General features: G+C 38.2%; 3 protein-coding genes across 9 annotated transcripts in view; 1 reads left to right on the forward strand and 2 right to left on the reverse strand.

Moving 5' to 3' along the window:
- The window catches only part of LOC117952859 (proto-oncogene vav-like), a 22103-nt gene extending 2497 nt beyond the window's left edge, over nucleotides 1-19606 (reverse strand). Inside the window, exons 1-25 of one of the 5 annotated variants that reach the window (XM_034885462.1) lie at nucleotides 19403-19606; nucleotides 18781-18875; nucleotides 18549-18665; nucleotides 16017-16133; nucleotides 14607-14665; nucleotides 13529-13594; nucleotides 12570-12678; nucleotides 11347-11439; nucleotides 11122-11190; nucleotides 10915-11018; nucleotides 10675-10774; nucleotides 10119-10214; nucleotides 8367-8435; nucleotides 7814-7900; nucleotides 7642-7727; nucleotides 7412-7547; nucleotides 7215-7324; nucleotides 6358-6459; nucleotides 6156-6250; nucleotides 5908-5930; nucleotides 5683-5716; nucleotides 5336-5472; nucleotides 3030-3095; nucleotides 2687-2718; nucleotides 1306-1416 (exon numbers count right to left, since the gene is read on the reverse strand). In XM_034885462.1, the coding sequence (XP_034741353.1) occupies nucleotides 1306-1416; nucleotides 2687-2718; nucleotides 3030-3095; nucleotides 5336-5472; nucleotides 5683-5716; nucleotides 5908-5930; nucleotides 6156-6250; nucleotides 6358-6459; nucleotides 7215-7324; nucleotides 7412-7547; nucleotides 7642-7727; nucleotides 7814-7900; nucleotides 8367-8435; nucleotides 10119-10214; nucleotides 10675-10774; nucleotides 10915-11018; nucleotides 11122-11190; nucleotides 11347-11439; nucleotides 12570-12678; nucleotides 13529-13594; nucleotides 14607-14665; nucleotides 16017-16133; nucleotides 18549-18665; nucleotides 18781-18867 (2105 nt within the window). In that variant the 5' untranslated portion in view covers nucleotides 18868-18875; nucleotides 19403-19606. Of the gene's footprint in view, nucleotides 1-1305; nucleotides 1417-2686; nucleotides 2719-3029; nucleotides 3096-5335; nucleotides 5473-5682; nucleotides 5717-5907; nucleotides 5931-6155; nucleotides 6251-6357; nucleotides 6460-7214; nucleotides 7325-7411; nucleotides 7548-7641; nucleotides 7728-7813; nucleotides 7901-8366; nucleotides 8436-10118; nucleotides 10215-10674; nucleotides 10775-10914; nucleotides 11019-11121; nucleotides 11191-11346; nucleotides 11443-12569; nucleotides 12679-13528; nucleotides 13595-14606; nucleotides 14666-16016; nucleotides 16134-18548; nucleotides 18666-18780; nucleotides 18876-19402 lie in introns of all 5 variants that reach the window. The other 4 variants (XM_034885484.1, XM_034885477.1, XM_034885470.1 and 1 more) reach the window with 4 other exon arrangements.
- LOC117952939 (cdc42-interacting protein 4 homolog) overlaps nucleotides 10860-21839 on the reverse strand; it is a 45673-nt gene continuing 34693 nt past the window's right edge. The window contains exon 15 of the mRNA XM_034885599.1: nucleotides 10860-10891. The gene's annotated coding sequence lies outside the window, so the exon portion shown is untranslated. The remainder of the gene's footprint in view (nucleotides 10892-21839) is intronic.
- The window catches only part of sh2d3a (SH2 domain containing 3A), a 28213-nt gene continuing 27864 nt past the window's right edge, over nucleotides 21491-21839 (forward strand). For 2 of the 3 annotated variants that reach the window (XR_004658519.1, XM_034885429.1), the window contains exon 1: nucleotides 21495-21730. The gene's annotated coding sequence lies outside the window, so the exon portion shown is untranslated. Of the gene's footprint in view, nucleotides 21731-21839 lie in introns of all 3 variants that reach the window. The other variant, XM_034885442.1, reaches the window with a different exon arrangement.

Raw genomic sequence — 21839 nt, forward strand, 5'->3', positions numbered from 1 at the left:
TGGAAAAAGGCTGCAATGAAACAAAGAGTGAAAAATTTAAAGGGGTCTGAATACTTTCCGTACCCACTGTATATACTATATATGTATTTTTTGCTGTTTGTTCACTTTGTGCTGTATTTTTAGCCTGTGTGTGGGCAACCTGGAGGGGAAGAGGAGGGGTGTGGGTTTGTGTGTACTTATGTATACATATGGCAGTGTGTGTGTGCAGTTTTCTCTTTTAGGTTATTCAAAGTTTCAGGTGATCTGGTTTATTGTGTTGCATTTATTTTGAAATATTGTACGTGTGGCATCAGTATTCCAGCTATTGATTTCATTGCTCTTGGCTCAGGGAATGTTCTTTTGTTGTGAAAATTCTTGAAAAAAAAAAGTAAAAAAAAAAAAAAAAAGAAATCATTCCTTATTTCCTTAATTTAAAAAATGAGGAAAAAATCCAACCTTTCTGAACGCCAGTTTTCTTTGTGAATGAATAATGTATCATAAATAAATAAATGTTGTTCTTTAAAATACAAGAGGATACCATGATACATTTAGCTGTTAGTTTTCCATCTTGAATTTCTCGTTCCAGCGTTGTTTTCTTTCCATCCCTATGGTAAATTCCCATAGAAGACATGGGCTACGATTATCTCTCAATGCAAATCCAACCAGCTATTAGGCTAACTGAAATAAAACCATGCCACTCTCTAAGTATGGGGATGGATATGTGATAATATGGGGTTATTTATATAACATATAATTCCAAAGGCCAAGGAAACGTTATCAGGATAGTATCCTGGATCCATGAAATAACTAACCTTTAGAAAAAAAACTCTGCCTGCTTCTATGGGAATTTAACGTAGGGGTGTCTATACTCATACCACCTGTATTTAAAGGAAGAACAGTTATTTGTTTACGATACATTGTTCATTCACAAAGAAAATTTGTGTATTTAAAGATTGGATTATTCCGAATTTTTTAATTTAGGCATCAAGATCAATTTCCAAAAGATGATGGAATCTATTCTTTTTTTTTGTCAACTTAAGCAGGGGTTCCTACTCATGAGAAGTACTGCAGCTTTGCAATAGGGACCTGCTTCAAACCCTGAAATATAGTCATTGAAGTGCTGTTAAAACAATATTATATGTAACCAAGACGTCTAAAACATTTTGACCAAAATTATCCCAGGTTTAACCTAAACATCTAGCCATTTAAGACCTGTAAATGACCAAAACAAAAGGTTTCTTGGGAGACCATCTTCTATCTGTAAACAGAAAAGTAAACATCCTTCACCACAAAACTCTCTTTACTGACAAATCTGCGAAGGCTTACTTGATGCTGATAGCAAACTCCCCTCCATCTTTCTGCCGCACGAGGAAAGTTCCATCAGACCGGGACAACAACAGGTTTTTGGCAGCGGTTCGGTCCATGTTCCCTGCGAACCTTCAAGCACAGTAGAATCCAAACCTTGTTATTTGCTTAAAGCAATACTATAAAATATAAAAAAAGTAAATCCAAAGCACTCTTTTTAAAAATGATTTAAAAAGACTTTATTTTACTGGCTTTTTGCATAAGAGAAAATTTAAAAAGATATAGGGAGAAGCGACCCATGTGTAGCGGCACAGACAGCCTTCTTCAAGGTGTGCTTCCCTTACAAACAATTTCCCCTTTTGAGCGGACTGATAAATTTTTTTAGAAAAACAACAACATGTCAGGCCAACATGTCTGTTTCAATAAAAGATTACAGAGTGTTGCAGTTACACAGTAATGTTATTGTATGCAGGTATAAGGATATTTCAAGTGCTTATTAATACACAGTATTTTGTCAGCAGTTATAACTTCTCCTATAAAGACATTTGATATTTTCAACTACATTTTACCTGTTTATACTCCATTATGAGTGGCCACAGGAAGCGTTATAGTTGTTGACAGATACATTTAAACGCATATATCTGCTTACAACAATGTTATAGTGTGTAACAATGTATTAAGTGTTTATGTACTGATTATAAATGCTAAATAGAGGTGTGAAAACTAGTGCCTCCAAAGTGTTTTTTATTATTTTACGTGACTGCCTCTTGTTTCAGATTAATTTGATGACTAACGTTTTATTTTTTGTAGAAAAATTATGCAATTGAAGATCTGTGCAGTCACTGGGTTTCTTAGTGTTTTTCTTTCATCCCATATTGTCATACTTGATGTTACCACCAGGTGGCCCCAATGTGTATAATTTTCAAATCATATTCAGGATGAAATAAAGGACTAGAATACCTGTGTTTTTTAAAGAGTCCACTATAGGTAGTACATCATTTTTATCATCAAGTAATCACAGGATAAGTGGCAAATAACTAAAAGTTATTTTATTGATGGAAGATGATATGAGGTGCTAGATTGCATCAGTGTCACGATCAATCAATCAATCAATCAATCAATCAATCAATCAATCAATCAATCACATTTTATGTAAAGTGTAAAATCACCATTAAACATGGTCTCATGTTAACAATGATAAAGCTTGCCCTAAAAGCTGATTTAAAAACATAAATATAGTATCTGGTTCTTTTTTTTGTGGCCAATATGATATTTTCTGTCTCAGCTCCGTGGTGTTAATCGTTCCTGTTGCAGTGCACTGCAATACAGGAAGAAATGAAGCTATGAGTTTATAGCCATTTTGTTAAGTAAGTTATTTGACCTAGTTCCCATTGATACTCACCAGTTGAAGCCAGACAGGTCAGGGGTCTGCTTCTGGAAAAGAGTGAGATTACACAGTGGTTAGATGTAAAACAGAGGTGGTCATGGTGGTGGTATTGTATTTGTTCTTCACTTCCTAATACTTTTGATAGTGGTTTCAGTACATGAAATGGTGGCCAAAGCCAACATATGCGAGCAGACATCCTGTCTACCACTGGACCTATCTGAACATATCTGTCATTTGTTTCTTTTGTTGTACTCAGGTATTTGAAAAACATTGTGTTCTTTTAAAGGTTTTTATGGCATTTCCAGTTTTCGTGGAGAGTGTCTGGTGTTTCTCCTGTTGGCTGTTGGATTGTACTCACAGAGATGTAGGGATTAACTTTTTGGCAGGGGAACCATCCCATTTGACCAAGAGTCAGGTTCCTTCCCTAAGTGACATAGATAACAACAAAATCACATGGCTGGACCAGGTGCATCAAGCAGTCATTGCAACATATAAATGATCATCAAATTGACATGAATAAGTAACTAAACTGAGGCAATTCATATAAATTTGTATCCAGGAACTACTGAGGAAGTCATGCAAATCCTGAAACGGTAGGACAGGTTAACCTAAAAGCCAGTGTTAGCATGGTTTACCACAAAGACTTCAGATTACTTATAACATAATTATCACTTAAAGTGCTCGTATTATGCTTTTTGTCTTTTTCCCTTTCCTTTATTGTGTTATATATCTTTTTTGTGCATGTTATAGGTTTACAAAGTGAAGTCCACCCCAAAGGGACTTATCATCTACAACAGAAAACACTGTTCACAAACTGCTCAAAAACAGCTCTATTGTAGTCCAGCCTTTACATCCGTGACAAACATGCGTCACTTTGTAAAACACAATATAAAGCTCGCCTAGCTCACCTCTGCTTCTTAATGGTTAGTAGTCTTTACCTAGCTACCGCGCATGTGTGACTCCCAACAAAGATGGAACAGAAGTGAGATGCCTCACTCTGTAGCTAAACCAGAGGGCTCAACACACAGGGTGTAAAAGGAGCTGAAGCAACAACAGTACAACAGTACAACAGAAAAAATTGTGTTTTTTGAAAATGAAACCATGTAAACCTATTTATACTACAATACAATTATTAACCAGAAAATTAGCACTTTAATAAACAACGCTAAAGGCTGTTTAATGCTTCCGAATCGACGGCGTACCACTGCAGACCCCCTTGCGTTGCCGCGAACCCCTCTCCAAGCCCTCTGCTGTAGCTCGACGTGCACCTTCAAAAGTGTGTAACCTTCCGTCAAGACAACGCAGACCGCAAGGACAACTTGTTCTGCTTGTTCACTGACAAAAGCTTTGCAAATAAACTCAGACATATTTTAATTACAATAACGGTGTCATTCGTTTGTAAAGTGTCTATATGTCACTACAATTTGAAATTAGCATTTCGCCAGCAAGCACTACTTTGTGGGCAGTTGTGCTAAAGTTTGCTTGCTAACATAACTTAAACTGGCTGGCAGACACCTCCCAAACAACCTCAGATTTATTTTCTGGTTACAGTAACTAGATCAATGGATTTTACTGGGTCTATTTCTCAATAGTTTTTACACAATCTAGGCAAGAAAAGGCCAAACAAATAAGATTAATATTTTAGCACGACAGCCTACGGGGTTTGACATACTGAGTACCGTTTTGGTGGTGAGTGACACAGACACAGGCGACATCCTCTGGCGTCATGGCGATGAAATGCACTGCGGTGCAAAGCAACCCAGATGCCGTAGCAGTGTAACTATGACGTGGCGTTGACGCAGAAGCAGAAAACAGCCATAAGCCTGAATGCTTTCAACAGACACAGCTCTCCGCAAGCTTATTAGTAGATAAGATAAGAGCTTGAAAGATGGTGTTTTTTGAAAATCAAACCATGTAAACCTATTCTGATAAAACCTCTACATACAATTATGAACCTGAAAATGAGCACAATATGAGCACTTAACTAAAACTGAACTAAACTTGCAGAGAAACTTGATTGAGATTTCTAATCATCTTAATCGAAATAGAGAAATAAAATGTTGCTTGTTGTTGTGAATTGCACTCCTGGGAATCCAGTGATGTTGGACAAATCTCAAACACTGACTATTACTGTAAAGTTTTCCATAAACACTTCAATGCAACAAAAAGTTAACAAAATCAAAGCTGCTTTGTCATGTAAATGATAAAATAGGGTAAAAGTAAAAATGCACAAATCAACTTACAACCTACAACCCTCACAGCAGACTTGTGATAGCATGTAAAGCACATGTGTTACTACCAACATGAACAATGGCTCAATTCCAATCCAATGTCCCAGTAAAGCCATAGCAGTGTAACAGTCAGTCATTGATCCAGCATGAACAATAATAGACCTCAAAACCAAAGCAGCTAAATGAAGTTTAGCCATTATCTTTGAATTATTTTCCAAATCAAAACCTTTTTAAATGAATCATACACTGAAGGTGGGCTGCCACGAGGGAGGAAGTGGAACGAGATACAGAGAGAAAAATGAAAAAAAGAGACTGAAAGAGATGCAAACATCTCACGCCTACACATTAACCACAGGAAGCCCCCCCACCCCCACCCCCTTCAACCCTTTAGAATACAAAGTGTAACACGCTTGTATTTGGCTTTTAACGCTACCTCCCACCATGCCAGGTCAGGACCGGCCCGGGTTAGCTCAATGATGTGACCTCTGGACAGGTGAAGCGGTTGGCCGAAGCCCACAGGGGGCGGCGGCAAGCCATAATACTCTTGACACACCTCCATCTTAGGAAATCCTGAAATCGAGAGCAAGGAGGAGAAAGAGGAGACGTTGCTGAAGAAAGAGATCTGACAAGCAAAGCAAGAACTTTGACTCCAATAAATGTGTCCCTAAACATTTAGGAGGTTGTTTTGGAGAATAAAAATGACCACAACACTGAAAGGTTCTAATGTTTTGCCTAAGACTTTTTCAAAGTAAAAATGTTCTGTAGCATGTTATTTCTTACCAAGGCTGGAATGTCCGGAGGACCTCTGTGTTTTCTGGAGCGGAAAAAGACAATATAACTGGTAAAAGCGTACTTCAAGATTGATCTATTTGCACACAAAAAAGGACATTAAAATGGACGTGTAAAATATGTGCACGGTGACGAAAAAACTCCAACAGGGTTTATTCATCTTGACCTGAATAATATAAGACATATCAACAATGTCAAAGATAAATGTAGTCCTACTTTTTTTGTTGTACCAGCATGATCTGTAATTCAAAAAAGGACAATCCGTGTAAGAAGTGATAATTATACTAGTCAGAAGCATTTACAGACACACACACACACACACACACACACACACACACACACACACACACACACACACACACACACACACACACACACACACACACACACACACACACACACACACACACACACACACACACACACACACACACACACACACACACACACACACACACACAGACCTGAGTTTCGTCCGCAGGCAGGGACTCTGCCTAAACACTCTTTATGTGCAGCCATTTTACAGCGAGTGCAGCGATAGCCCTGGAAAAATATCCCCCTTCAGATGACAGATGGAGACATTCAGCCTCAAGGACAAATCAATAAAAAAGAAAAACTGGACCTACAGTAAGAGATGAAATGGAGAGAAACAACTAGTCAAAGTACCTTAAGAGCATCGAGCAGGCCTTGCAGGAGGTGGTTTCCTCAAAGCAGTGCATCTGGAAGTCGTGGTTGTTGGCTGTGGAGTTATCTGGACACATATTCGACCTGCAAACATGAAATAAAAATGATTTGAAAACGCTGGGGTAGCAAGAATTCACAGAGCTGGGTTTTACTAGCTGGGAGTTTGACTTTGAAGAAAGTAAACAAGTTGCCCCCTGCCCAGAAAACTTCTATTTGGTATTTCTGAGACTTAGGAAACTAACAGGAGCAGCTACACAGTGCAGTCTGCAAATACCATAATCAACAAATCATGTTCATTTCCTAGAAGGTTGAACAATCTGCAACATGAACAAGACAAGTGGCTGCAGCTAAACTTCTCCAGGTCAATGTCTGTCAACAGAAACTAAACTGTCTTCTAATATGTTTAATATTGTTCAATTTAATGATGGATCATTTAAAAATAATAATAAAATGTTTGATGACAAAAAAGAAGTTGATTAACTTAAACCTGCAAATAACTGATAGATCATTGGCCATTTAGAGGCAGCGAAAACAAGATTTCAAAAAATAAGTCAACAGGACAAATACAAGTCTAACATTTACTCGCTTTTAGCTCTGTTTTCTTCCAACTCATAAGGTAAATATATTGCTGGTAAATGCTCCATTTCAAGAAATTCCATCACCAGATGCTGTATCGTCTTATGAGGCTTTATAAAAAGGCAATAATTGATCAGCAAAATTACCATATTACTAACAATTTTGTAGCTGCATGAGATTACTACATCAATCCCTTTACAATAATCTTTGGCAAGAATTCAGTCTTTGTATCCATGTGTATATCTGCATGTGTGATAACTCACAGAGCCATCTCGAACTGTTCCAGCCATTTCTTCTTCAGTTCTCGGGTTTTAAAGAACAAATCGTATCCACACCTCCCATAGCAGTCCAGCAGAAGGAACACATGTGACCACTGTTCACATACACACACTGTTAGCTTCATAGATGCCTAATAGATGCACTGTCCGGTGTAACTATTGATACATCATAGTAGAAATACCTTCTTATTGTCCTTTTCTCCTGAGGTTTCGTCTCGTATTTGGTAGTGCTGTAGTTCAATGGTATCCTTAAGCTCAAACATATCGCCGCTCTTCTTCTTACAGATAAACATGGCCTTATCGAAGAGGAACGCATACCTGACAAACAGCCAAGATACAACGCACACAGATACAACAGTCAAGATATGTAGCAATAACACGGGAAAAACACACAGACACAAACAGCACACACCTGTCCTGTTTGGATTTTTTCTCAGGGCTGCAGATTTTTATCTCTCCGTCAATCTTGGGGCGACCGTAGAGAGCTAGAGACTGAGTCTGGAGGGCAGAGGACAGTAGGGATGAACAGTAAGGGGGAAAAATAAGAGCAAAAAGAAATTAAAAAGTAAATCTTGTGACCTCACCATGTTTTCTATGGACAACTGGAAGGTGGTGATCTGTTTGATGATCTCGTTGTCTCGCTTCACCTCGTTCACACACTGCGCCAAGTCCTGCGCACGCACACACACACACACACACACACACACACACACACACACACACACACACACACACACACACACACACACACACACACACACACACACACACACACACACACACACACACACACACACACACACACACACACACACACACACACACACACACACACACACACACACACACACACACACACCATGAATGAATGTTTAAATACCCTATATTTAAGTTGATGATAAGCACAAACACACATAAAGTATAAATGTTATAGAAGAGAATACACTTTATTGTTCGTTAGAGGAAATCTTTCTTGGGCATAGTGCATCAATCCTACAATCTGTTGCTTTATGCAACAAACATATAACAGAAAAAACATTCTAAAGTCAACATAAAAACAACATAAACTCCACAAGCATTTAGGACATGAAGGAAGGACACACAGGACTGTAGAGACAATGTGACATACACACTTACTCTCATGGCATCAAGAGCTGTGCGGAGGTTCTCTTTCTCTGTATTGTCAGTGGTGTGCTTTACCAGCTCCTGCAGGAACAAACACACAAATTACAGACAAATTAAAGACAAATTTGGAAAAATCTAAAAAATGCATGGGCGTAATGCAGTTACACACCAGGGCGTAATGCAGCTACACACCAGTGTAATGCAGCTACACACCAGTGTAATGCAGCTACACACCAGATTGACATGCAACTCTCTAACTACAGTCTGCACAGCAGCAATTCATGTCTACCAAACTCTAGCTTGTTTTTCATTGCTTGAACACAAATTTCAAACTCTACACACTTCTCCCATGACTTTAACCACAACCTGCACAACACTGTGGATTTACAGCACTTTGTTCAAATGCTAACACGCTGCTGTCAAAATTGTTAACCACACATCAAAAGCTGAAAGCCTAAGCAGGTATCTCATTTTAGACTAGTTAGTGAACATATATGTTTTTTTTAAATATAAAAACACCAAAAAGGAATTACAAACCATTATGCACTGTACCGTTTGTAGAGAAACAGGAAAAAGAGCAAAGATTCCTAAATCTGCCCAGGTCAGATGTCTTAGGTTACATACACAGCTATAAAAACAAAATGTGAATAACACTACCTTTACTATAGTAAAACTGCATTCTTACTGTTTTTCAGAAAGTAATAAAAGCAATGGAAACACCACTTCCATTAGTATTTAGAGATGATGCAGACATCCAGTGTGATGAAGAAAACTTGCTGCATGATGCTAGGGAGAAGCAGGATTAGACACACTATTCTTTGTTACTGTAATGTAACTTTAGTTTTTTTTCAAGTAATTCCATAAATCACTAGAGACATAATATTATATGAAAGAAAACTGCTGATTTTCATTCCTTCTTCTTTACCTTACATGAAAATTGTTCAAACTGTAAAGATGAAAAGTTAGTATTTTCTGTATTGTTGTTTGATGCTAGTATTTTTACTCTCAGTGTGTTCTGAGCGACAGTGTGTGCAATCTCAGTGAAGGTTGTGCATGTTTGGTGCACTTAGCCTGTTTTGAGATGAGTGTTTAGAGGTGCGTTGCTTTGAATGAGTTTTGCCGGAACTGTTAAGCTCAGGGTGAGTGTTGGTAATGCAGGCTGTAGTTAGAGTTTTGCACATGTACTGTAGCTCCAGCTGTGCCCACTGATGTTTAGCAATTGAAAAAAAATTTAAGATACATGTACTGGTGTTACTTGAGTAATAGTTTGGAAGTATGATCAGGAAATTATACTAATAAAGTAATTTCTCAATGCCTCAATTATTATTTATCATGAGATTATCATTACTCATTATGCAGGATTTTACTGTTGTGGAATACGGAAAAGTTGTGAAATATGTTTTGGTCAATCTGCGCATTGTTATAAGCTGTACTTGTATAACAAACAAAACATTGTTTTGTAAGCTGTTGGTACACTTTTGAAGCAAAAATCTTAATTTGTAAAGTAACTATAGTTACTAAAGCTGTCATGACATGAAGACAAGGATTTAAGTAAAGTCCAAATACCTCAAATGTGTACTTAAGTACAGTACTTACAGAGTAAATATGCTTAGTTACGGTCCATCACTGCCACACACCCACGCATGCACACACACACACACACACACACAGACACACAAACCCACGCACAAACACACACACACACACACTCTTTTAAGACATCACGGTGAGTCCTTTCAGATATAGTAACCTGTACAAACATACCTGTAACAGCAGGTGATATTTGAGGACCCTCTGCATAGGGACCATGAGTAAATCTCTGAGAGAAAAACGTCGACTATTTGCTCTGTTCGAACACTCCTGGGAGAGAGAGCGAGAGTGAGAGAGAAAGAGAGAATGAGAGAAAAGGAAGTAAACATCTGCAGTAAACGGTGGTAAAAAGGATGTTGTGTGGCAGACTCAGCCTTCCCGCCAGTTTTCCCTCATGACCAGGTGTGATACTGTAACAAAAAATCCCTTTACGGCCCGTAAAGCGTTTCCCATGTAGACTCTCCTTATATACACTAAATCTGATAGGACATCTCAAACGGCACACAAGATCAATTATTGCTCTTAGTTTCATACATTTTTAAACCTGATTGAGACGTATAAATTATATACAGCAACCCCACCTTCAGTTCAGACTGAATTGGCACACATTTTTACCTTAAACTATCCCAAACTACTATTCGCCTTCATCAAGCTCTGTGACAAACTACTGCTCAGTGCAAAATCCCACATCCCCTGTGCTTCGGTGTATTTTAGAGTGTGTCTTCCTTACCTCCAGTTTCATTCTGATATCCTCTCTTGTATTTGAAAGCTTGTCCAGGTGTTTTGTTGCTGTTTCCACCTGACTACAGTAATGACCGTAGAGTAAGAGCCTGAAGGAGGTAATGTGTGTAAAAACATATTGTTATAACATAAATGTTTTGTAGTGTAACTGTATCACATATAAAAAAGGTGTGTATGTGTATGTGTGTGTGTGTGTGTGTGTGTGTGTATTTTATTCTGTATTGTGTACCTTTCCTTGTAGTTCAGAAACACCTGGTACAGGTTCTTGGCTCCATGATCTAGGATGGAACTCCGGACCTCCTCCAACATATTACGATGGGTGACGGCCAATTCCTACATATACACATTAGCAAAAAAACATGTAAACAAGGCCAATACATAAAGGTAAATAGGAACTTTACACATGACCAGGTGTGTGGCTAAGCTCCTCCATTACCTCTATGTTGATAAAGATACTCTCCAAGTCTGGAGCCTTGAGAAACTTTTGAAGAGGCTTCATAAAGTGCTGCACAGAAAAAAAGGAATGGTTGTTATTCTCTTTAAATTTGCGTATAAATGTTTGTTTGCTTGTGTGTCTATGTGTGAGGGACTTTTTCCCGTGTGTGATTTATATGTTTGTAACTGCATGAATCGTCTTTCATCGGATTGGAAACGTTCTCACCTGTAATATAGATTCCAGTGTATCGGAGTATTTCTCTTCCGTCTGTCTGATCTCCTGCAGGCAGCACTCACGTTTGTCTACTCCGACCTTCTGCTGCTGCAGGGTCACACAAACAGATGTCAAATGAAGCAAGAAGAGACCCTAGGATTTAAAAATAAATTACCAATTTTTTTCTCTAAATTATGGAGCTGGATGACATTTACAAATGTGTATTTCCTGGTTGGGACATCTTTCAGAAGTTAACTTTTAAAGTAGCTCATGTCTCCAAATAGAGACACCCTGAAAAAATCTCTGCACAACTCTGGGTGGTTTGAACGAGTAGTTCCCAACCATAGACCGTAAATATTAATGGACAAAGCATCAGGTTTGGTGAAGTTCTGCAAATGCGGAAGTGCCTTAAAGGGCCAGCAGGTGCCGACCCATGCGGTTGCAAAACGAGGTCAGTTTCTGTAGAAGTGACCCCCAGGACTCTGATGAAGATGTAATTCTACATCAAACCGTTAGTCATTGTTATGCACCTTAAAAAATAAAAATAAATATAATTTAAGAAGACATCTGTGTTGCTCCAGCAATTCTTTTTTTTACTCTAAAGTGAACCACTTGATTTATTACCCCAGTAAACATTTTTATAATTGAGTTTATTGTCTTAATCACTAGTTTGTGTCTTCTGCAACACAGAATGATGTTCATTTTTTAAATTGGTCTCATTGATTTTAAAATGAGCAATAGGGGCGAGCAAGGGGGTGTTTTAGGGCGTGGCTATGATGTGATTGTCATTGAAAGTGTGTGAAGTAATGTAGAGTGTAAGGGCTCCTCCCTCATTCCGCCCTCTTGTCTAAAATTGTCACATCCGCAACCGAGATGGCTGCGCCCGTAGCGGCAATCTTGACGACAGATAGCAGATCTCCACAAACAAATGGCTGATGTCACACATGCTCTGTCCATTAATGTTAACAGTCTATGTTCCTAACCTGTGGGTCATAACACCCACTAAACAAATTGGATGGATCGCGAGATGATTAACAGGATAGGAAAGCAGAAGGATATATTTCTACTAAACAAAAACATTTTTAGACTGTCTAAACTTAGCTTTTTTCTTGCAAATTACTGAATAAGTTTACCTTCTAAGGTCTCTCTAAATGCAACCAGTGAATGGAGGGTGAAAAGTTGCTGTTGCTGAAAAACACAGCCCCAACCTTCCTTTTTGTTTGAGGTTCACTCACAGTTTCAGGTTGTTCATCCGTCCTCATCAAGTCTTCATAGATCTCATCTCCTTCGTTCTCCTCGTCCTCCACACAGTCGTACAAGTCATCATCCTCGTCCACGGTGTCACTGAATCACATAATGCATGCACACAATGTTATGATCACAGTGTTGCTCTTGTCTTCATTAAAATCCCAACAGAGTACATCCCATTATCACTCCACAGAGAAGTCAGAGGACACATTTGGCTACAGAACAGCATCTTGTGTGGGTGGTGGAGATTAAATGTGTTGCTCAATGATACTGGAACATAATGGAGAAGGAAAAAGAAAATAAAGAAGACAAAAAATACATTTTAATGAGGCAGTGTTTGGACCATCAAGGTCTGTATTCATGTTTTTATGTACAAAACAGATGGGTTTGGGGATGATGGGTGATTTTCCGAATTGTAAATGCAGCTGTGATTTTTGTCTTTTTTAAGTAAAGTTTTACCTAAAGAAGACTTTATTTGTATAAACATTGCATCATTACATTTTCTTTGGAAATTAGAATAAAAACACTCCTAATTGCTCATTGTGCTCTAATGGAAATCTAATAGCTTTATGGTTCGAGAACGTCAGGGTAAATATGAAGTATTCATTTAGTTTAATAATGTATTTCTTGCACATATGAAGAAATTTTGCTTTGCATTTGTGTTTTGCATTTATTTGTGGTGTTTGCAGTTGGCATAAACTATATGTATGCCATGTATACTGCATGTACTGATGTATGTTACTTTCCTGCACAAGTTATGACCTAACATTGGAAGTGGTTCTTGCTGTATGTATTGGGAAGGATGAACCATTGGTGTAACTATGTATAGATATAAAGATACAAAACAAGACAAAAAAAGACAATCACAACAAACAGGGAGCTTTGTTAAACTACCTTCCTTCATCCTCAAGATTTTATTTTAAACATGAAAAGAAAAAGAGCTTACTCTATCTTGTCAGATAGGCCGCTGTAGATCTCATCATCAGGAGTGCATCCTTCCAAAGGAAAGGGCCTAGAGGTGGGGAAAGTGTGTGTTTGTAGGTGACAGTAATAGTGAAAGAAAAATGTAGGGGGAACAACATTAAAAGGAATACTGTCATCAAGTGATTAGCCAAGCTGCTGTTTTGGCTGTGGCACTTAACACTGTAATGTAATGATTTCACTTGGGGAAAGGAAGTTTAAAACCAAGAAAACTGAAAATCTTTATCAAATGCTAAGAAAATCAAGCTTTTAATCTACAAAAAACAGAGTATAGTCTAGTTTTAACAGAGAGCAAGAAGGCAGGCCTGTGCTCCAAGTATAAGGTACAGTTTTTGCTCCATTAAAATAAATTTTATACATGTCATTTATAATATTTTTCACTCCACTAAATTTATTTTGAAAGCTTTACCTATGCATGTCTACATTGCAGACACCAATTATAAATGCAAAAAATATATCAACTTATAAATCCTGACATATTTTTAGGGATAAATCCACAAGGCGGGACATGAAGTTGGTAAAATCTGCAGCACCTTTACCAGCTGCAACATTAAACTGATGAGTAGGCTTACATTTAAATGCATCAATAATCATGTGCATTAATAATCTTTCTGCGTAACGAGTACTGTACTTTTGGTCCTCTAAATTAATGCTTATACTTTTGTACTTCTTTTATCACTGCAATACTTTAAACTACAGTGTCTTCATAGGAGAAGGTAGCTGTGACAAATAATAATACATAATAAACACTTTAAATGGTCCTTATAGACATTTTCAATAGCATTCCATTCAAGCAACAGCTTGTGTCCTTGTTAACTTCCTGTCACATGATGCCGTCATTCATATACACTGCAACAGGAAAACAACTTGGGCACATTTACAATGTTTATGTTTACAACTGTGAAATAGTCTGTATCTGTGTACAACTTCATTATAGTATCACATAAACCATGTATTTAATGTTTGTATTGCTTATAAATGCTAAAAATGGGCACGTAAAGTAAAGTGCTCGGCAATTACATAACAGGAAGGAAGTTACTTACTGGAGTCTACCTTGTATAGCAATGGATGAATGAGAGAGGAGGGACAGAGTGTCTATAACCTGCCACAAACAGAAACACAGTACATAGTTAGTATTTCAGAAACAGATAGACAGTTAGAGAAACAGAAAGAAGTGTTTCACACTTTTAACAATGACACTGAATAATTCTTCTCTGACCTGGTTTCACTCTTATTCTAAAACTGTATGCAGTATCATGATGAGTTATCGCAGATAACCAATTTCATGAGAGATGTGATCAGAAACAATCTCTTAGAAGTCACACCGCAGCCCAAGTGAAACTGACTAAACAACGTGTGTCAGTGAGCTTTTTGGCTATCTGGACTTGGTGTTATGTGTTTTAATGTTAGGCCTTTATAACTTCTTATACACTAAATCATCTTTGACTTCTGTCCTAGTAGACCTAGAAACTTTCTCCAGTTATAGTGAGAAACACATGCAAATTTAAAAGCAGCCTCCTAAAATATGTTTCTTTTCTTTCAGAAAGACAATTAAAAAGAAGGTGGGCCTGCCATTACATTTCTGGTAAAATAAACCCACTGTTGAAATAAAGAGTATGTGTCTCAGTCAGCACTGCTGAACTTTTTTAGGCTGATTTCTGCTTTCATTCAAGACAGAGAGAAGTGAAACTCTAAAGAAGTTTAGAGAAAAAAACGTGACTGATTTACAGTCATCTTGCCATCTAATAACTAGGCCAAAATGGTATGGTTCGACAAATTTTTTTTGTGGGAAATATGCATTTGCTTTCTGTTGGAGAGTTGAATGAGAAGTTCATTACCACCCATATGTTTGTCCGTTAAATCTGAAGACTGGAAACAGAGGAATCCAGCCTGGTTCTGTCCAAAGGTGCATTTCTACTGCCACACTATTTAATGTCTTACTGTCTTAGATTTTATTCGTTTGAAACTTTTGTGATTTTTTAAATTTAATTTAATTCTTAGTTTTATATGCATATTTGTATGAGCACTGTTGGAAGGAGCCTGAGAATATTTCTTTATTATGTAGAGAAATGAAAATGTAAAACTGGACTTGTTGTTTTAGGGTGAATATGTACCGGACTACTTCTTGGCATATCATGCTGTCCAGATAACACTCCCATTGGTCGAACTAAAGTGCTGTGTCTGCATTGCACTGAAAGTGAAAGAGAACTGTAAAAATACGGAATTCATTCGTTCACTCAGCCGCTTCAATAAAATTACAAAACTACTTCCTGTTAGGGCTGTGTGGGTGTTTGCAAGCTGCAGTGAAAAGTCAGGATTCATAATGATTGGAGTATAAGAGCACAATGTGTTTCCCTTGTGCAGGAGACATACTTACAATAGATAAATAGATAGAACGATAGAACAATAGATAGGTAGATAGATAGATAGATAAAGATTTGGTGGGATGATACCTTTGCGAAGTCTCGGACATCAAAGAGGTCAAAGGCCTCAAACAGTTCACTCTTTCTGAGATGAAATTTCTCCTGACAAACTCCCAGAAACATCCGGATATTCTTTAGACACAGGAACTAAAAACAAACACAAATGTTTTTATTTTACTTCTGCTAAAAAGATTAGTTGATAGGTTCATCAACAGAACATTTATCAACTACAATTTTTGATCATCTATTAAGAGCTGAAGTAGTTTATTAAAAAACAAGACTGTACAGCCACGCTCGAGGTTATGTGAAGCTGCACTTGCTACTAAGCTATATACCAACATAAGCACAATGTATGTCAATTATGTTTGGTAGGTATAACCTTTGTTATGTTCACCCTTATGTTGTAGCATGTAAGTATTTCAGCATTGCTAATCAGCATACAAATTTCTTTGCAGAAAATTAGTTCTGCAAGTATGGTCATGGACTAAAGTATTGGATAAATTACATGTTTGACCTGATGATGGTGCTGAAGAAAGTCAGAAGGACCACTAAAGTCAGTAGGATTTATAAACTGAAAATAATAAATGTTTCTACTAAATGTTGAGCCAATCTATCCAGTAGATGTTAAAATATTTCACAGGAAAAGTGACATGGTGATCCATCAAAGGCTTGTAAAGATATTTCAGTCTGGACAAAAATCTGACTAACAGACCGGCTGAGTGGCTGATATGCCCCTAGCACAGCCCAAAAAACTAAAAGACAAAAACCTAAAAGCAGGCAACAACATTAAAGTACTACCTTTGGCAACATTCAATATAGACCAAATAGTGTGGCTTTACAAACAAATAGCAGATGGGGAGAATAAAAGCATACACAAAGTGTTACACATTACATAAAACATGCAGATTTCAAACAGACATAATAGATCTTATTGAACACTGTAAGAAGTATTCTTAGATATCATGTTAACATTGCTGTTTGTCTAATGAGCAGATTATTTTACTCACCAACATTAAGTGACATAGATACCAAATAAACAGTTGCACGTTACATCTTATATATATTCAAATGTGTATGTATGTATTTGTATGTGTATGTAAATGCTGCTCAGCCACATTGCCACAGTAACACGAAGAGCAATGAATCGACGAAAAGAAATGTCTGATACTAAAGGAAGCAGTATGATCGGCTTGTATAACTAAAATAAACTGAATGACTGACATGGTGGTCGGACATACTGTATGTTATTTTACATAACTTCCTGTACCAGCTGCTCTCTCTTGCTCATTCGGTCTCTGTCTTTCAGCAGCTGGAAATGCGGAACTCTAACTTGAGAAAAGGGGAAATGTTAACTTCTTACTGATACTGCTACACACAGCCCATCACTCTGTCAGGACTGCACATAGGCACATGCATTGCTGCAGCATAACATAGTGTTGCAAGAGCACAGGGAATATCATCTACTAGTTTAATATAATCATGTGTGTGTATGTGTGTACACGTCAGAGCGGACTCCCGTCCTCTGTTATTCACCAGATGTTTCCTAACCACTGTTGACCTCATAGGATTTCCCAGAGTTTCACATGCACGTGTCGATGCACATTTACTGCTTCACACACACACACACACACACACACACACACACACACACACACACACACACACACACACACACACACACACACACACACACACACACACACACACACACAGTAACACCCTTAAGACATTACGGTGAGTCCTGTCAGATAAGATGTCGCCGACTTCCCTTGAGACATTTAGGCCAACCACGTGACAAACAATGTCTTCTTCTTTGTCATATCTTTCGTTTTCTGTCTTCATCTCATTTTTTGGCTTACACCTTGACACCCTCCCTCTGTCTTTTTAGACACAACACATATTAATGTTTTTCCTACTTCTACTTTGCCAGATTTTGTTTTCAATCCAGTTTGCTTGAGTGCTTGTTTATTAGTTAAAGTAGCATGGTATCTGAAAAGCTTTTGATGAAAGACAGTCCAGGATCCAAGTCTTCAGTGTGGATGCTAATCAAGGTGAACCCAAGGATTTTGGATAAGAAGATCGATGCCACATTTACATTTGTACAGTTAACATGCTGTAGCCAGCAGCCGGTTATCTTAGTTTAGCATAAAGCCTGGGAATGGACAACAGCTATCTTGGTTCAGTCCAAAGGTAACATAATCTGCCCAACAGCCTTTCTAAAAGCTTACTTAAATTTGTATGTTTTATCATATGTGTCTTGTTGTTTCTTGGCAGAGAGCAACTAGCAGCCAGGCCAAACATTTTAAGGTTCAATAATAGAGCTTCTTGTCCTCTCTGAGTACCTTCTAGCTGTTTCTCTTGTCTGTCCTCCATCATCCCCTTCTCACTCTCTACACCTTTATGATCCCCTGCACAGATATAGATCACAATATTTTCCTATCAGAAATCTTTGGGGCTTCAATGCTGCCTCCTGGTAGCTATGGAAATTGCCTATGGAAATGGATCAGGAAAAGATTTGTGTGTGTGTGTCTGTGTGTGCGTGTGAGGGTGTGTGTGTTTTACCTGGGACATCTGTGGCCGCAAGTTGATCTCTCTCAGGTTGACGGCCTGAGGTAGCAGGTTGTTGAGCAACTGGCAAAGCAGCACGCCATCTCTCAGAGCCTGAGCCAGGTCACACACCTAGCACAACATACACACAAACAAACACAAACGCACACATCAAATCAGACTAAGGGACCAAGCAGGATGTGTGTTCATGAGCGGGTGTGTGTATTGAATGTGCCAGCGGATTTACCTGTGCACCATCCCATGTTACCCGGTGGTTCTCAGGAAGAACTCGACAGTCGATCAACCACGTCGCACACTGCCGCCACAACTCCATCTTGTTTTCTGAAGGTTTGATTGATAATTCAATGAGATTTGAAGTAAGATTTAATTACACCATATTCATTTTTGCGGGCACAATATTCAGCATTCAGTGATCACTATCGCTCTACAACACCCAGAAGCAGTAGATCAGTCAGTCAGATCAATTTAACGCTGTTCAGACAGTCACAGATGAGTTAGCCTCATAAGAAGCCAAGAACAAGATTTCAAGAATTCAAGAAATTAAATGTATTTACAGTCTAAATTTACACAAATTAAAACTTTTGTTCTGAATCTCAATTTGTCACAGTTTAACTTATCTTACACTAGATCCTGGGTATGGAAATTATTGAAGATTTATTCACTCAGTCTGAGACTAAATCAGAAGCAAATCAGTCGGCCTACAGCAAATATGAAAAGTCCCTCTCACTCCGTCCATTCAGCGCAAAATATTGAAGCGGTCGTCTTGAAAGCCAGTAAAAGATAACAAAACAAAACTAACTGCTGTGACTGCATATCACTGTAGAACAAGTATTGCAATTAGTTCTTACCTTCAGTTTCTTCTGGCAGTTCTATGTCTTCTTTCTCAATTTTTTCCTCCTTTCATGATCTCATTGTCAGAATTCAGCGCTCATGTTCTGCCTTTCTTCCGTAGTGGGTGTTCTGCATGCAGAGCTGCACTGTGTCGAAGACTTTTAACTTCATCCCGCAACTTCCTTTTTCCTCTGACGCACCCTCGCAGCCGCATTCACACTCACAGATGCACACACACACACGCACGCGCGCGCGCACGCACACACACACACACACACACACACACACACACACACACACAAAGCTGCTGCTGCTTCTATGAGTAGCACTAGTTGATAAAAGCAGAGTGCAATCTCTGTGTGAAATGGTATGTTTTATGTTTGTAAAAGAAATCAGATAGAATAGGAGTGGTGCATGTGTGTGTGCACAGTATAGAACATTTTATCAAATCATAGACAAACCTCTAATGTGGTAGAAATACCTTATTTGAGTATAAAGCTGATGCATGAATGTTATTCAAGTTTGTGGAGACTAGATGCACAATTTTAAGGCATTGAGATAAGTTTCTTGATAAACAACCAATTTTATGTCTCTAAAATGCTGTAAGAAGCACAATAACAAAATATAAAACATTTCACAGTATTTTTGTATAGGGGGGAAATGCTTAAGTAAAGTCTTATATGTTTACAGCTCATATTTAATTTGTGAAGCTTGCCAAGTAGATGTTCAGCAGAGACAGACTGCGGTCATGATATAATGTAAAAGAAAACTGGAGCTACTTTATATATAATGAAGCAACTACTCTGACACAGAGAGCACCCAGTGGTGGTTTTGCTAGGATGTGGGCACACAATTGGATGTATAGCTGAGAATCTCTCTAATCAAAACTCCTTCATATGTAACATCTCAAACAAAAACTCTATGAGTCACTTATTTAGTTTCACTGGATCAACAAAAACTAGTGAGATCAGTAATTCCAGTCATAGGTTCAGATGTACAACACAGGAAGACAGCAGTTGTGAAAACTTTAGGCCTAATCCAATACTGAGAATTTTTTTGGGGAACTTCCATTCCATGCTAATTTGTACTTCTACCACACTATAATTGAGAGGTAATATTGTAAATTGTTTTAAATCCTGTATAGTTACTTTTGGCACAGTGGATGTTCAAGACTTTTATTATTGTACCACCAAGTTCAGTTCTGTCTTTTGCTATTTTTGATGCCCCTGATTCAAAAAACAACTTTTTCCCATTCCCTCCATCTTCCCAAAAACCCTCATATTAACATCATCATTGTAAGAATAAGTGACAAATAATAGAAAAAATAAATAAATACATAAAAATTTGGCAAATTGTGTTTCCACTTCCACCCATCACCTTTACAGCTACAGTTCAGTTTCTGAAGCTTTGAAAGCAGGTTTCCAGATAAAGGACAAACCTCTTAAAGGGGCACTACACTGATTTAGTACTGCTCGTCCGCAAGGTTGGAGGCCTTGTGAAAAATAGATTTAAAAACAAGAAGAAAAGGAAAAATGGCGACAGAGGATGAACTCTCCTAACTTTTAGACCATCGTAGGCATCACGATTCAGAAATGCTTGATCCTACATTACCCATAATGCTCCATGGCATCTTTTGGTACTCTTTGTGACACTGCTGCTTAGTAATACATCCAAGCACAAAGTACATCCAAGACATATTACAACTTAACAGAGGCTGAGTGGTAGTCCTCATAATGAGTCAATTTGACCGTTATGTGTAAAATTGGTGGGGCAGCCCTTTAAGTCCTGAGAGAAAAGGCCTGTGACACTTGTTATTTCAACACTAGGTGTCAGTCTTGTACACATTTTTGCACACCTTTTTTCCTGCAGATGCTGTATTTCCAAACACTGTAAGTTGCCATGTGTGCCAATGTGCATGCATGCCAATCTCTGACTCGACATGTTGACATCTGACATTTTTCATATTCCCCTTTCTTGTTTTACTGAACTCTATATCTCTCTCACGCCATGCCTCAACTTGCACTCTCCGCCTCCTTAGAGTTCATGCTAATTCCTGCACTGTGATTTGCTGTTGTCTGTGTCTGCATACTGTGTGCCCACTGCACGATCTGATTGGCTTTTTGAGAGACCCAGGTTTGAGGGGGAGCGGGCTTCCAGTGTAGCCACACAGAGAATGTGAGAGACAGACTTAATGACAGAGGTTACAACACAGATGAGAGCAGCTGCAAAGAAGGAAGGAAAAAGAGGGGAGGTAAGAAAAGAAAGAGGCATTATGAGATAGAAATATTACAAGGAGAAAGAGAGAAGTAATATCCCAGATTGCCTTGGTGGACCCATACCAACAGGTAGGTGTTACAAACTGTAGCTGTTGCAAGTCAGACAACACAGAAGCTCTCTGTTGTGTGTCTGCCTGGCTAGTTTCTTAAAGTAAGCTGATGTCAGACTACTCTTTTA

The sequence above is a fragment of the Etheostoma cragini genome, chromosome 2 (genome assembly GCF_013103735.1).
Source record: "Etheostoma cragini isolate CJK2018 chromosome 2, CSU_Ecrag_1.0, whole genome shotgun sequence".
Classification (NCBI taxonomy): domain Eukaryota; kingdom Metazoa; phylum Chordata; class Actinopteri; order Perciformes; family Percidae; genus Etheostoma; species Etheostoma cragini.